At 39.7% G+C, this 16,777-nt stretch overlaps 1 protein-coding gene across 2 annotated transcripts in view; it reads left to right on the top strand.

The window, feature by feature from the left end:
• The window catches only part of LOC133517760 (serine-protein kinase ATM), a 32,953-nt gene extending 19,116 nt beyond the window's left edge, over nucleotides 1-13,837 (top strand). For both annotated transcript variants that reach the window (XM_061851163.1, XM_061851162.1), the window contains 22 exons: nucleotides 121-292; nucleotides 1,299-1,539; nucleotides 1,878-2,119; nucleotides 2,652-2,917; nucleotides 3,475-3,685; nucleotides 4,105-4,390; nucleotides 5,133-5,603; nucleotides 6,040-6,238; nucleotides 6,502-6,667; nucleotides 6,791-6,903; nucleotides 6,982-7,089; nucleotides 7,168-7,397; nucleotides 7,845-8,081; nucleotides 8,725-8,883; nucleotides 9,800-9,906; nucleotides 10,175-10,291; nucleotides 10,604-10,714; nucleotides 11,573-11,760; nucleotides 11,891-11,997; nucleotides 12,200-12,314; nucleotides 12,561-12,694; nucleotides 13,198-13,837. In XM_061851163.1, the coding sequence (XP_061707147.1) occupies nucleotides 121-292; nucleotides 1,299-1,539; nucleotides 1,878-2,119; nucleotides 2,652-2,917; nucleotides 3,475-3,685; nucleotides 4,105-4,390; nucleotides 5,133-5,603; nucleotides 6,040-6,238; nucleotides 6,502-6,667; nucleotides 6,791-6,903; nucleotides 6,982-7,089; nucleotides 7,168-7,397; nucleotides 7,845-8,081; nucleotides 8,725-8,883; nucleotides 9,800-9,906; nucleotides 10,175-10,291; nucleotides 10,604-10,714; nucleotides 11,573-11,760; nucleotides 11,891-11,997; nucleotides 12,200-12,314; nucleotides 12,561-12,694; nucleotides 13,198-13,391 (4,174 nt within the window). In that variant the 3' untranslated portion in view covers nucleotides 13,392-13,837. The remainder of the gene's footprint in view (nucleotides 1-120; nucleotides 293-1,298; nucleotides 1,540-1,877; nucleotides 2,120-2,651; nucleotides 2,918-3,474; nucleotides 3,686-4,104; nucleotides 4,391-5,132; nucleotides 5,604-6,039; nucleotides 6,239-6,501; nucleotides 6,668-6,790; nucleotides 6,904-6,981; nucleotides 7,090-7,167; nucleotides 7,398-7,844; nucleotides 8,082-8,724; nucleotides 8,884-9,799; nucleotides 9,907-10,174; nucleotides 10,292-10,603; nucleotides 10,715-11,572; nucleotides 11,761-11,890; nucleotides 11,998-12,199; nucleotides 12,315-12,560; nucleotides 12,695-13,197) is intronic.
• The last annotated feature ends 2,940 nt before the right edge of the window (nucleotides 13,838-16,777 follow it).

Raw genomic sequence — 16,777 nt, 5'->3', positions numbered from 1 at the left:
TTTACATATAAAAAGAAAATCGTCAGTATTTGCTACTCTTTTAAGTTAAATTCTTGTATCAAGGCTTCTTATTTATAATCCGACGCCACGACTAACATTTGTGTGATTTTATTTTTCCAGCCATGAAGCTTTAAGCAATCTACGGCAGTTCGTCAAGTTGAACAAACACCACGTCAACAATTTGTGCGAGGAATTAAATACGAAGCATTTTTCTGAAGAATGCTCAACGAGCGTCATACATCAAGTCATTTACGCTCTCACCAACATTATGAAATCTTCATCTGATGACAAGGTTTGTAATCACTTTATCATGTTAGGCAATTTTTCAGGGGATTCAGTATTCATTTATTTCTTGCTTCTTTGGTACATTTTTGGGTAGTAGTTATACATTTCTTATGGTATCACATGAACCTTGAATAGGGTGTAGCAAATACAAACAATTTAAGTAACTTACAAAGTTATTTAACATAATATAGTGGATTTTACAAACTTATAACCTATAACTAACATAACCTGTACATGTACTCCCACCGACAAGTGCATTTCACCTTAGGTATTAGATACTCGTCGTAAAACATGTTTTTCTACTCGTCGACTGTAATGGTTCAATAATGATTTCGTATACTAATTTATAATTGCGTACTTTTTATGTATAGGCTCCTAACTCAACTACAATATTTATTTCAATACGCTTTAGTGAACTATAAAAAAATTGACCCATCACGTGCCGGCGCGCTCCCATAGTAAATACTAATCAGGCGCGGGGCGGGACTAAATAGTCGCGCGTTTATGTCTTTTGTAGGTACTACATTTTTGTTTACTGATAAACTTACCAATCTTCACTAATTATTTAAGTTTTATAGTAAAAATATATTATTTTAGATGACTCATGGAAAAAGTATTGTATACAATAATCAAGCTTTTCAATCTCGTGCCTTACTTAGGCAACTCAGCAAGCTTTGTTGCCAACACACGGTACTCGACTGAACAGCTCTATTATATCACGATTGTATAAAATACTATTTATGGGCAACTAGACAGGCACTAACACACTATTAACGAGTACCAAATAACAAATGTTCTTCATTAGGCTTAAAAGCTAGCACTAATAATTTGTGTAAATTAAATTAAAATAATGACGACGGCGACAGCTAACTCAAGTCACGTCAAATTTCCAGCTAAGAAGTACTTGATGTTGAAATATTTTACGTATTTTAGCACTCCTTCGCCACAGTTTAGAGCGTTTCCGCCTTTGAGACTTGATCTTAAACTAGAAGTAAATTATTGTTTTCTTACAGATAATAATCGAAGCCTGCAACTGTTTGGCAGATATCGGCACGTATGATTTAAAAACCATCGTCACCGTGCCCCCACCAGACACGAAGCGGGTGATACATTTACCCCCGAAACAGAGCTTCGCTTTTGCCGTCGTGGCGATCCTTTCCGAGGTTCTCTGTGATGAGAATCCAGCAGCTATTAACAGGGCAGTAGGAGCGTTGAGTGATTTATTTAAATACCGCGAAGGAAAGGATGCCTTAGGTAAGAAGAAAGTGGAAGTTTCTGTTTGAACCAATTGTCATATTAGGTATTTTCCTTCGTCTATAATAGAGGTATCGATACAGATATGCGATAATGAACACAATCACATGTCACGTGTCAATGATAGCGAAATTTTGAAACCAATGGTCAATTTACCGATAGCAAGTTTGACAACCAACAGCAACATTTACCAAAGAGTTTCTTCAAGCTTTAATACCGTACACTTAAGTCACATCACTCATTAGACATAGCGTACATATGAGGCCTAAGTGCCAACGTTTCTTGCGTTGCGTCTTTAGAAGCACTGTGATGATGTATTTCTACTTATTCATTTACAGAATTGGGGGACGCAAATGTCCAACTACTGAAGCCTTTCTTGTCGCCTAATAGCGATAGCGACAACGCAGTGTACAAACTTAGCAGCCGTAAGTTAGAAAACTGCTCGGACGAAGGGTTTTGGGTTCCCAGAGATAAAGAAGATCATATTCAGTGGCTGGAGCGGATAACTATTGCGTTACTTGACGTTCTAGTATCGGATACGAATTATTTAAAAACTCTGAAAGATGTATGCAAAATTAAGGTAGGTTTTCATTCTTCTATTGCAATATACCTAGTTTTGGCGAATTCTTATTGTCATTCTTCATATCCTCCTCAGCCCCAGCCATACAAATGGTCCAAAATTTGGCACTAAAATTTGAACCTATAGTGCAGGGAATACAGTTTTATTAGAAAATTTAGTTTGTTTGTAAACTGAACGAAATCAGACAAATGCATCTCAGTTCCAATTGAATGTGTTTTTAATTTCATCGAACTGAATAAATCTTATAGATACGACCTTGGGGCTTACGGGGATATTAAATAAAATCACCTACGCCAAAATCACCTCAATATTTCTTCCAATATATACCTTGCTTGAATGTATGAGGGCTGGTTTAACATCGTACACCGTAACACATTATATTTCATCATATCATAGATATAGTCTCCTAAGAGTTACGACCAAGACAAATGTAGTCATGTTTGGCAGTATATTTAGCCCATAAAACAAGAACTAAAAATTACTTCCAAAAATTACATAATTGTTTTTAACTGTAGAATTTCTTGTATTTTAGCCAACAATTTGCCAGCATATTCTCCCAGGTTTGGTCGGGTTACTTCTCTACTCATCACCCGAATCACACATACAGATCTTCAGCGAACAAATAAACAATTTCTTCAAATTCATCTGGAACATGAACTTCGACGACGAACTCGAAAACAGCAGTGAGCGCTGTAACCGCAGCTTAAATGTGATTGGCCATGATCGCAAAATGATTATTCGGTATATGATTGATATTGTTAATTTTGTACGACTGCAGAGGACTCATTATAAGTCTCGGTAAGTGTTTTATTTTTCGTTACTCCGTACAAACCAAACCTAACCTAACCACCGCTACGTACACGATGTCATATAAAGCGGTCAAAGTATTAAATTAACAGATTCAAGTTAAGCTTGCATAAAATTAGGCTAGTATAACATTTTTTTAACTTTAGTAAGTTACACTACTTATTTCTAACTTTGCGAATACCACGAGCGTGCTATTCGCGAACAGCTTGTACAAAGGCCACCAGATATAACGGAGCAGCCGAGGTGCTCAAAAATATCTAAACACGCACTCTAACGCCTTCATAATAGAAGCGTTCAGATATTTCTTAGGCTCTTAGGCCTTGGCCCCTCCGATATATCTAACGGCGACTGAACATTGCACATTCCTAATACATAGATGCGAGCAGACCGCAACGCAAAAACGTATTCGGGGTGCGTTCGCCAGATCAAGCTATTCTCGGCTCACTTTCTTATGAAATAAATTACATCTTTTCGTCTTGCTTGTGTAATGTTAGCAATGTAAAAATGTTGCCGAAAAGATGTTTCGTTTCAAAGTAAAATTCTTCCAGCCCTGACCGTACCCCAGTGGACGCACTGAACTACTTAAGGCTTGACTACGACAAGGTGGCCTGGGCGGCCTCCGTGGCCGACCAGAACTTGGTGGCGATATATTACGGCGAGCTTTGGGCCGTCGCCCAGAACGACGGCGTTCCTCCGCCTTCGCCTGAACGCACTACCAATCTGGACGGTGGTGAAAATATTCAAAGAATTTTTAGAAAGGTAAACACTTGATATATACGCCCATTTCTGTATAGATAGCGCTAGTCTAAATATCTGATCATAATATAAGACAATAATGACGTCAAATTTGAACTTTATAGTAATTGGCCAGATTGGGTTTCGGTATCTAGATATAGATCTAGGTGCAACAGGGTTCTGGGTTAACAAATAATCACGATTTTAAATATAAGTATCAGGTTACTCAGCTGTTCATAACTTTGGATTTAAACTCTCGCGTTATCTTATTGTGAAACTTGCGTTTGGCTCCTTTGACAAAACCGTCTTTGGTGTTTTGCACTTATCGTTATTAGAAATCAGTCTATTTGCAACTTGTTTGACATTTCGGAATTATGTACCTTATATCCGTCAATAGTCTGATATCAGATCATGAAAAAATGACCATTAAATTCCCGTTCTAGTGTTTTGTATCTATCGGCGAAATGGACGCCGTCGATGGCTGCGGCACAGCGCATCTGACAAGCGAGGAGGAAAAGCGCAACCACCTCATCAACACGGGCCAATACTCGGACGCTCTGCTGTCCCACGACATTGCGTTATCTGGCAGTCCTTCAACGGACCTGCAGTTAGGCGTTGTGAGGTCGCTGTACAAGTCTGGCCTGCACCATTTGGCCCTGCAGTACATCAAGTCGCTACCGGAGAATGATCAGCTTAACGATGTCAAGTACGATTGCTTTACCTGTCTTGGTGAGTTTTAGTTTAAATTTGAGTTTTATAGTTCACGGATGCCCTAAGCTCAAGATATCGCCTTATTCAGCAATCCTTCGGCAGACCTGAATCTAGGAGTAGTGAGGTCGCTGTACAGTCAGCATCAAAAGTAGCGGATCAAACAACGCTTCAAAAGTATCTACCGTTCTGTAACAGCTTAACAAAAAGTGATGTTTTTATATGTAGAACAATTTAGACTGTAAAAGATATACTTTAGGACGTGAATTTTAGAGATTTACCTACATTTAGAAAATTTATCCGGAATATCAGATACTTTTGGTGCATTGTTTCATCCGCTACTTTTGATGCTGACTGTACAAGTCTGAAATGCATCTATTGACCCTACCCTATATTTTATTAAGTCGTCGCTACCGGAGAATGATCAGCTTAACGTATGTTAAGTATGATAGTTAAGTCGGTATTCCGACACCCTGGTTGAAAAGTACTTAAGTATACAAAGTATGCAAAAATTAATTCACCATATTCCTCCATATAACCACGACGACATAGTGCGATGTTATTAAAATTTATAACGAAAAATGATACATTCATATTCATTTCAACATTTTACATACGTATATCATAAAATGTAAATCATACCTTAAATTTTAATTTATCCATTACGTGTAATTTTACTAAGGAATATGGATATTGTATTTTGTTATGTTTGAGTTTCGATTTACACTATTACAGCCTAAACAAAATGTGATTATGATTTTAGGAGATTGGAACCATTTCGTCGATACAAAAGATTTGGAAGAGAAGTCCAAGACTTCAATGAAAACTCCTCTATCGCTTATAAAAGCGCTGCGCTACTCCTGTCTCAAAGACTGCTTAAACGTGCAAGCAGAACAGAACTTGGGCTCTAAGCTTACTTTACCCCTGGACAGAGCAAAGCTGGCTGTTTCCAAATGGTGCCAGAACTTCAATATGGAAAACTGTCAGAACGTGTACAGAGTTGTAGCCAATTTGCAACTGTTTAATGATATTGAGGAATACTTTTTAGTGAGAAGTAACAAACTAACGATAAATAGTTTATTGAGTAACTGGAAAATCGAGAAACTGCCTTCGTTTCATGATTTTAAGCATCTGGAATCATTGATATCGCAAAGGAGTCTGATTCTCGAACATGCTGGGAAAAATTACAATACATTTTTGAAGGATATTGTATCGCTCCAGCTGCAGTACGTCGGTAAGAAAACGATACTAGTATCAAATACTTAAATATAAATGAAACGTAATATACATGTACAATAAGTTTTTCAGAATTTACCTATTTGCTACATTCGGGCAAATGCCCCTGAGATAAACTTCCATGACCCTTCCTTTAGTTTTCTCTTACGTGTCTCTTGACGATTCTTATGTTAATGATAGACGGTTTCTATTCTGTCCTTTACTTAAGTTTCCACTGGCTCGTTATTTCATTTTGCCTACTGACATCTACGAGTATGCGAGCAGTATGCGCTCTATTCGCCTCCATTCTCTCAGCCTGTCTCCATTCCCTGCCTTATTTGGTGGTCTTCAGACTTTTCGTATTATTACTTATATCACAAATTCTACACTTCTGTATTACAATGATAATCTCCTTTACTTCTGTATTATAAGTATGTGTAAATAATATGTTACAGAATTGGGATTATCTAATGGAAGACTTCAAATGGCTCAACGTCTGTTGTCTGTTGCTAAGAATTTGCAAAATAGTGACGCCGTGTCTTTAGTGGAGAGTCGCGTGTCTTGGGCTAAAGGCCACAGGGAAATCGCGCTTTCTCTTATTCGCATGATGGGTGACCGTACTGATGATATTGAACTGAATGCTGCGTCGTTAAGGTATTTTTTTACTGTATACTCTACACTTCTTAAAACTATAATTCTGTTGAAACTGGTTTGTTAATATTAATCATTATGTTTTTTTAATTGCCCATTATGTGTTATTTCAGTACAATTTACGTTAAAATGTCATAGAGTATTCATTGTACAGCTAATATGAAACTAAAAAGAAAACTATAATATTTTTTCCTGAAAAAATATTGTTAATTTCATGAGAAGTAAATGTTTGTACTTAAATAAGGTGCATAATGTTGTCTTTTCAGACAATATGGAATGTGGATGGCAGAATCGAAATTTGATAATCCCAGAGATATAATAAACAAATTTCTGAAGAAAAGTCTCGATGTATTGGCTGGAAGCGACCACAGACAAACAAGACTAAAAGTTTACCATGATATAGCAAAATTCGCAGACTCCGAATATAAACAGGTAGTTACCTCATAAATTGATTTATTAAAATTATAAAGTTTAAAAAGCAGCCCGGTTTTCTTAATGTTATTCCTCCAAATACCCACTGCTTAAACTTTTTTGTTTTTAAATTTTATTTTTCAGGTGGTTTCATATATGAATTCTTCAATTTTTGAACACAAATTAAAATGTATGGAAAGTATGAAAGATGCGGCAGATTCCCTGAGAACTACATCAACACAGCAGCAATTGACTAGGTACCATCTCAGCTATATGAACAAAAATATTGATTCATTAAATTTCGATGATTTCATTGCGAATCTATGTATTTTTAGGGATGAAAAGAAATATCTGGCGACTACGAGAGGATTGAGTAACTTGGACGAGGCCGATATTGCAAATACAAAAGCAGAAAAGCAAAGATATTTACAATTGGCTATGAGGCAAGTAATTAAACGAGATATTTTAACTTTAGAATTACCATGTCGAGGTGGGTGACCTTATTTTTACCATTACTACAGGTACTATCTGCTATCTCTAAAGTACAGCGAAGATAACAACCTATCGGTGTTCCGCGTCATCTCCCTATGGCTAGCCAACCCGAGCCTAGAACTAGACGCAGAAGGCGACAGTTTCGAGGAGTTGTTACGCGCGCTGCCCTCACGCAAGTTCCTTGCGGCGCTTCCACAACTAGCGCCTCGCCTTGCACAGGAGACCGGCGCGTTTGCTGAAAATTTGAACAATATTTTGAGTAAGATTTTGATTTTCCTCTCTTTTAATCCTTTATTATGGAACGTTTATAATCTCTCTATGGCTGTCCAACCCGAGTAGAGTTGGACGCAGACGGCGACAGATTTAACACGCTCTTGCGCTCGTCAAGTTCTCGCAAGTTCCTTGCGGCGCTACCTCAACTGGCACTTCGGCTTGCACAGAAAACGGGCGCTTTTGCTGAAAATCTAAGCAATATTTTAATTTTCCTCTCTTAATACTTTACTACGCAATGTAGATAATCTATGTTTGTCCACCTCGAGCCCAGAGTACTATGTAGATCTCTCTATGGCTAGCCAACCTGGGTGTAGTCAACAGTTCATAAAGGGGCGGACGAGATACGCTGAAACAAATTTTGGAATCGCTAGAAATAATATTAGATTTCCCCGGGGCGCTGAAAAGTTGCTAATGGTGTACTTTCTATTACCAGAACGTTGCGCGAAAGAACACCCGCACCACACTCTCCCCATCCTCTTCAGTCTCAAGAACTCTGACAAAGACATGCGCATCCTAAACGCAAGTCGGCACGCGGCAGGCGACGCACTAACAACAACGCAAGAACCTCCTGAGCCTCGCGTTGGAGCGGCCGAGGCGTTAGTAGCGGCGATGGCGGCAGAAAGTTCGGCCCTAGCTAAAATTATAGCACAAATGGAACTTATGTGCGATGGTTAGTAATGCCACGCTCTTCCTATCCTCTTCTTTAGCAAGATCTCTGATAAGGACATGCGTATTTGAATGTAAGGCGACACGCAGCAAGCGAGACGCACTAACACCACTAGCGGCTAAAAGCTCGGCTTGCGTTGCTTGTGCGTTTGACGCACACTCATTTAAAATCAGATAATTTAATGACATTGTTTTACGCGGTAAATGCAGCGGTTAGTGCATTGTCATTTCCGTTGACGCATGCGTTCAACGCTGCGTTTATCTCATAAAACAACCGTGCGCTTTAGCGAAAGTTAGCACAGACGGTACACATGAGCGATGGTTAGTACTACCGCACTCTCCCCAACCTTTTCAGTCTCTAGAAATCTGTCAAGGATATGCGCATCTTAAATGCCAGGGTGCACGCGCCTGATGCCGACGCAAGACCTTCCCGAGCCGCATGTCGGAGCGGCCGTGGCGCCGCTAGCAGCGACGATGGAGACTAACCACACTTTCCCCATCTTCTTCAGTCTCCGCCAAACTGACCGCAACTTTGGTGACGGTGACCAGAATGTTTGATGTAACCGGCCCTTAGTATAGTTAGTTTGACGCGTGTTTAAATTCATCTTTCCGTCATTTGAATATTTTGAATCTTCTCTCTTTTCCAGCTACAATAAGCTTCGCAAACTACAAAACGAAGGAGAAAACTCAAAAACAAAAGATACCATCCGCTGAACTGATACACAGACTAGGTAGGCTGGACGCATTGCCTGTTCCGATAGACACGATACCCGTGAGGCATGATTGTAACTATTCGTATCTACCAAGTAAGTCTCTTAGTGTTATGTTAGCTATGTATACATTGACATTTTCTTTTTTGTCGTGACATTTCTTTATTTATTAATTTTAAATTTTTATATTTTTTGTTTTAATGTTAAGTTGACGATCTTTTAGTGAGTCTTTTAGAGAAAGACTGTCTTTTTCTTTAAGAAATAAATAAATCTAATCTAATCTATGTGACCTACTCTAAAAACCGTACACGGCTGGCAATGAAGCTTTCGACGGTCCAATGCACCCCTCGGTCGGACCTCGGTTGAGGAGCAATACAATTTGGTCATGGCAACTGAACCCCAGAATTGGCGTAGGCACTAGTTTTTACGAAAGCGACTGCCATCTAACCTTCCAACCCAGAGGGTAAACTAGGCCTTATTGAGATTAGTCCGGTTTCCTCACAATGTTTTCCTTTACCGAAAAGCGACTGATAAATATCAAATGATATTTCGTACATAAGTTCCGAAAAACTCATTGGTAAGAGCCGGGGTTTGCAAGTCGCACGCTCGTATAGGCCAGGCCACCAGCGCTTCAATTCAGATCAATACAATTTGGTATCAAACCATGTACTATATAAGGTGGGAAACTTGCAAACTACATTCGTCTGAAGCCTCGTTTGCGTCCGTGTAGTAGACGCTAAAGATGATAAGTTTAAATTATCGCGCTAAAATTAAGATATACATGTTAATTCATTTATGGGTTTGGGTTGTGATAGCACTCAAATTCCTGTGAAGAAGTAAAGCCCGCTGATCAGAAACATGTCCCGATGATTGTAACTCCGCATACGGGTGTAAACCGTGGCATTTTTTTTTAAGAATAGTCAATGTTATTTGCTAATTTCGTACTCTAATATTGTATCAAAACATATGCAATTTTAAATAGTATATTTAAAAACATTTACTTTGTTTTTAGCTATCGATTCGTTTGAGAATAGTTTTGAATTAGTTGGTGGAATTAACTGTCCAAAGAAAATCATCTGTAGGAGTTCAGATGGAAGGAGAAGGATTGTGTTAGTGAAGGTACGATTCAGCTCTATTTATTTCATCATTTTATTTGTATGTAATTTACTGTTAAAAACATCATGTTTCGAACATCAACAAGGCCAAAAACTATTGGGACCTACTTACTGCCTCTCTGGGGAGCCAGGGTGTCGAATCAAAAATCACATGGCGTTTTAAACTTAAAAGGTAAAATGGGCTAACCGTAACCAAGGTGTTTCTGATCTGTCATGTTTAGTTTTTTGTACGCTTAATTAACACAATAATGGTTTTAATTATATTTTTTTAGGGAGAGGATGATCTAAGGCAGGACGCCGTCATGCAACAAGTGTTCAACATTGTAAATACATTGTTGGAAAGGAACTCTGTGACTAGCCGAAACAAGCTTCTTATACGAACATACAAGGTAATATATAACTACTCACCCTCGGGCTTTTTTTGTTCGCTACTTAACACTTTTGGTGCCGGGCGCCTCGTTTCCAGTTCAAAATTAACACACACGTGTTCTTGGCAGTGAATGTGTTATTAAATTGGAAAGCACATTTTTGCTACAAGAGCAAGCATCTTTGGATAAGTGAACTAAATTTATCCAACATCCCACCGAACAAACTCACACTCAAACTCATAACACTCTTTTTTTTATTAACTAATACTTTGAAAAACCTGGTGCTCTCCGAATTTCATATAAAATGGTAAAACTTTTTGTCCACTTTGAAAGGTGGTGCCGATGTCTCGCCAGTCGGGAGTGCTGGAATGGTGCGAAGGGACCCTGCCCCTGGGTGCATACTTAACTGGAACAACGGGTGCTCACGCGCGTTATCGACCGAAGGTAAATATCCAGCTGTTAGCCTGTAATAACTTAAAGGAGTCATGCTGTTGGATATGTGCGCGATAGTGGCGACGCTATGGCGGCTAAGGGACCTATGAAAGCTCACTTTTCTGCCGAATTGTCAGAGCTTTTATAATATATACCATTATAGGAACTATATAGTCTCGCCGGCTATAGTTGACGATCGGTCTGGCCTAGTGGGTCCATCCAGCAGGGTCACTACCCTGCCTATGAAGCTGATGGTCCTGGGAATCTCGGTAAGGGCATTTATTTGTGTGATGAGCACAGATATTTGTTCGAGTCATGGGTGTTTTTTATGTATTTGTGTATTACATATGTATATTGTTGTCTGAGTACCCACAACGCCAGCCTTCTTGAGCTTACCGTGGGACTTAGTTAATCTGTGTAAGAATGTCCTATAATAATTATTTATTATTTATAGTAGACGAAGACCAAACTGACGACCGGGGTCATAAATCTCTCTCACCATACCTACGACCACGCGAGTGTGAACGAGAAGTTTAACGATCCCGGTCGTCAGTTCGGTTTACGTCTACTATAGTACCTCCAATACGCACTCCACACATACACATAGTCAATAGGTTAGGAATAGAAATAGAAGGATTGCCTCTACTTTTAGATGTACTTCTAAATAAAGCCTTTTTAAGAACCCCTGGTTATCTCAAGTCAAAAGAGCGTACTCCCATCTTAAAGGCCGGCAACGCACTTACAACCCCTCTGGTGTTGCAGGTGTCCATGGGCGGCGGTAATCGCTTGCCATCAGGTGATCCGTCTGCTCGTTTGCCTCCTCTACCATAAAAAAAATATATTAAAACGATGCCTTGTCGCTTATTCCAGGATATCTCATGCACCGCTGCTCGTGCCAAATTCACCACTATTCAGAATGGCAGAAGGACGTTGTCAGAGAAGTTGTCAATTTTTATGAGCATACTAAAGAATTTCAAACCAGTTTTCCACAACTTCTTTACTGAACAGTATCTAGATCCTGTGACTTGGTATGAACGGCGCCTGGCTTACACCAAAAGGTAGGTAACCTGAACATTGTTAATTCCATCATATGGAAACATTATGGCCAAAATCACAGTCAGTCATTTTTGTTAAATAAATTCTAAAATTTTGCGTTCATTGATTTGATTACGATTTTCTTGATTTCAGTGTTGCGACATCGTCGATGATGGGCTATATATTAGGTTTGGGAGACAGGCATGTTCAAAATATTCTTATTGACAAGAATACTGCTGAAGTGGTGCACATCGATTTCGGTAAATACTCTTCACATCAACTACTACTTATACCGTAAAATCTACTAACTATATATAGTCTGAAATGAACTCTAATATTTTTAGAAGCTAGTTATTTTCACAAATGCTAGAAATCTCTGTTGTATGTATGTTTCTAAAATTCTTATGGCTCTTATACACGATATTCATTTGAATAAATGGAATCGCATTCATGGAATTTCAGGAATCGCATTCGACCAAGGGAAAGCTCTTCCAACGCCCGAAACGATACCGTTCCGTTTGACGCAGGACATGATTGCTGGGTTTGGATCCAGTGGAGTGGAAGGCATCTTTAGAAAGTGATTATCAATATTTTATTTTAAATGCTTGCAAAAACTCGTATAGGGGACAGTATAGGGCCGTACTGAGCAGAGGTTCTTGATTATAGATGGGAAGTGTCAATGTCAAGTTATGGATTTCGAGCCACATGGTGGCAGACTCAGGGTCCCTGTTGGTTACAACCTCAAACCTATGTTTTATACTAATCACGTACCTATTTGTGCCAACACCCATTAATAGAGGTATATTTATTTATTTTTTGTCAGGTCCTGTGAAAAAACAATGCAACTGTTGCGCGACAATCATGAAACTTTATTGACAATATTAGAGGTTCTGCTTTGTGATCCGTTGTACGCGTGGACTACGAAGAAGTTCCGATCGACGCAGAAAGATGCAAATGGTAAGTTAACTGCCATTTGTAAAGTTATTTATCTATGCTTCAAATTTTTCGATTATGTTCTATTTTTTATTTTTTTAGTACGCAATTTAGTCCAGTTTAGTTCAAGTTTAATTAGGTCTAAGATAGGGAAAGCTCTCTCTAGGGAATTCTCCCTCTAGGGAATTCCCGAAATACAGGGAGGGTCTAGGAATTCCCAGTCTCCCCGTACAAATTCAGTACCGGGAGCATTGCCTAGTCCTAGCAGTATTTATTTGGCCAAGCCAAGACCCACAGTAGCTACACACAGCTCCAAAAGTGCACACCCACCCACTTTACGAATGGAATTCATTTACAAAGTGGGTATATGCACTTTTGCAGCTCGCTGTGCAAAGAAATTACCGCGCGAATAACTCGGTCCGTGTAGACATGCGCTGCACGGTGCGTTTACTTCAATTTGATAATTAAATTAAATAACGGTCTGGTTTTACTGTTTTTAACTTGTATTTTTCTGTTTTTAACTTTAGTGGCGCGTCCAATGGGCCCAGTGGCGGACCTGGCGGAGCGGGCGCTGCTGGCCGTGGGCAGCAAGCTGCACGGCACCGAGGGCGGCGCGGCCGGCGGCGTGGCGGTGCCCGGGCAGGTCGCGCGGCTCGTCCGCTGCGCCACCGACCCCGCCAACCTGTGCCGCCTCTACCACGGCTGGCAGCCTTACTTGTGATTGTTCTAACTTGCTGAATATAGACTGACTTGATCGTTGATTAGATTGGAGGCGATAACAATAATAAATCCCTATGTGAAGCTAAGCTACCGTTCGAGCTTACTTGTGATTGTTAAGTGTTAATTATTATAATGATAATGACTTGTGATACATAAGCATTCGTTTTTATTTCAATAGACTCCACCAATGTTTAGTTTTAATTGAGATACAATTATTGTGTGATTTTTATTGTGAAATAATTATATTCTTTTTAAAGATGCTAGGTATATTAGGGCCAATGTCGGCTATTATTTGGATGAATACCGAATATCTGAACATACCTAAAATGAAAAATACAATAAAAATAACCAATAACCACTATATTTAATATGTACCTGTTCTTGGAAAGTTGTTAAATACGAATACCCGTTTTTTGAGCATTTGTAGTTTACAAATATTTTTATTTTTATCATGGGTCTCATTTAATTCAATCTTACCACATTCACTGATTCTGAGCAACAAAAATTAAATCTTAGTAAACGTTGTGCTTGGTTGGCGAACCGTAGAGTCCTTATTCCTACAGACGAGCGTATTTTGTAAAATGCTTCCTTTTTCATTCAAGATTACGACGTAACTATTAGTATTTATTCAAAAACTGGTAACGTACTTAAATAATCGTTTCCTAAACTAGCGGCTCCAACAGTTCAAATTTTCATTTTCTCTTTTAAACCTCTTTTTTAATGAGTTTTTTTGGGAGTCTTTTCCAAATTTTGCAGTGAGATGTGGCGTTTCGGTTCTCAATTTTGCTGTAAACAAGAATTATTTGGTACATGAATGACTACAATTTGATTCAACATATCTCGTACGAGGGGCTGGAATGATTAACAATCGAAGATTCAGTTGAAAAAACTGATAAAATACCTTCCGAGTTTTCTTCATTTTTTTGGCGAAAACAGGGTTTTATTATATTTTTTTTCCGCAAATTGTACGCATATTTTGCTTTAAAAATAATATTATAGCAAACTGTAACTTAATGTTAACCTATAAAAAAAAATCATAACTGTGGGACCTACATTGCCGTAAATTTATATTTTTTTAAAACACGTATAAATCACGCAGCAGCGACGCCCCGCTCTGTCCGCGCGGAGCGCGCTTAGAGGACGGACCTGTGCTCGATTGTCAGGCATTCGTTGCGATCGTAATCAGCTACGGAGTTCCGAGAAGTGCTATATACTGCGATTAGAAAATCTTAATAAAAGTTCATTTTTTACACTATGCTTAACAGACTCTCGCTTATTGATGGATTTTCAGTGGTCCTTTTTTTTAATACTACGTCGGTGGCAAACAAGCTGACGGCCCGCCTGATGGTAAGCAGTATCCGTAGCCTATGTACGCCTGCAACTCCAGAGGAGTTACATGCGCGTTGCCGACTCTAACCCCCTCCCGCCCCTCGTTGAGCTCTGGCAACCTTACTCACCGGCAGGAACTCAACACTATGAATAGGGTCTAGTGTTATTTGGCTGCGATTTTCTGAAAAACGCATTTTTACTTGAAATTACGTTAGGGTTTGCATTTGCATTATTATTTTTGACCCGGATGAAGTCCAAGTTCTCATGATGGAGTCAGGAGTTGGTCACCAGAACTCCTAATCTACTCATTATAATCCCATCCTGTTTGGGCTCAAAAGATTTGCCCTGACGAACACCATCGATCTAGATGAGGTCCAGGGTCTCATGATGGAGCCAGGAGTTGGTCACCAGGACTCTTAATCTACTTATCATAACGCCATCGTGTTTGGGCTCAATAGATTTGCCCTGACGAGCACCATCAATCTAGATAAAGTCCAGGGTCTCATGATGGAGTCAGGAGTTGGTCACTAGAACTCCTAATCTACTCATTATAATTCCATCGTGTTTGGGCTCAAAAGATTTGCCCTGACGAGCACCATAGATCTAGATGAGGCCCAGGGTCTCATGATGGAGTCAGGAGTTGGTCACCAGAACTCCTAATCTACTCATCATAACCTCATCGTGTTTGGGCTCAATAGAGTTGCCCTGACGAGCACCATCAATCTAGATGAGGTCCAGGGTCTCATGATTGAGTCAGGAGTTGGTCATTAGAACTCCTAATCTACTCATCATAATTCCATCGTGTTTGGGCTCAATAGATTTGCCCTGATGAACACCATCGATCTAGATGAGGTCCAGGGTCTCATGATGGAGTCAGGAGTTGGTCACCAGAACTCCTAAACTACTCATCATAACCTCATCGTGTTTGGGCTCAATAGATTTGCCCTGACGAGCATCATCAATCTAGATAAAGTCCAGGGTCTCATGATGGAGTCAGGAGTTGGTCATGTAGATCGATGGTACTCGTCAGGGCAAATCTTTTGAGCCCAAACACGATGGAATTATAATGAGTAGATTAGGAGTTCTGGTGACCAACTCCTGACTCCATCATGAGACCCTGAACATCATCTAGATTGATGGTGCTCGTGAGGGCAAATCTATTGAGCCCAAACACGATGGAGTTATGATGAGTAGATTAGGAATTATGGTGACCAACTCCTGACTCCATCATGAGACCCTGGACTTCATTTAGAACGATGGTACTCGTCAGGGCAAATCTATTGAGCCCAAATACGATGGAATTATAATGAGTAGATTAGGAGTTCTAGTGACCTACTCCTGACTCCATCATGAGACCCTGGACTTCATCTAGATTGATGGTGCTCATCAGGGTAAATCTATTGAGCCCAAACTCGATGGAGTTATGATGAGTAGATTAGGAGTTCTGGGGAGTTCTGGTGACCAACTCCTGACTCCGTCATGAGACCCTGGACCTCATCTAGATCGATGGTGTTCGTCAGGGCAAATCTTTTGAGCCTAAGCACGATGGAATTATAATGAGTAGATTAGGAGTTCTGGTGACCAACTCCTGACTCCATCATAAGAACCTGGATGGACTTCATTCGGGTCATAAATAATAATACAAACCCTAACGTGATTTCAAATAACACTGAAACTCTATAGCACTAATGTGCGCAAACGATTGGCATCTTGAGGCAGCATGGGTGCGTAGCCACCATGCCAATCGATACGACAACGAAACACTATCTGTCTCTCTCTCGTACTAATATGCACAAACGATTGGCATCTTGGCTGGGCAGCATGGGTGCGTAGCCAACATGCCAAACGTTTACGATACGACAAGGAAACACTATCTGTCTCTCTATCGCACTAATATGCGCAATTGATTGGCTTCTTGGCTAGGTATCATGGGTGCGTAGCCAACATGCCAATCGTTTACGATACGACAACGAAACACTACTGTCTCTCTATCGCACTAATATCTATACGCAAACGATTGGTATTTTGGCTAGGCACCAAGCAAGTGTGTGGCCAACA

The sequence above is a fragment of the Cydia pomonella genome, chromosome 5 (assembly GCF_033807575.1).
Source record: "Cydia pomonella isolate Wapato2018A chromosome 5, ilCydPomo1, whole genome shotgun sequence".
Taxonomy (NCBI): domain Eukaryota; kingdom Metazoa; phylum Arthropoda; class Insecta; order Lepidoptera; family Tortricidae; genus Cydia; species Cydia pomonella.
This window is presented reverse-complemented; position numbering and strand designations above follow the sequence as displayed.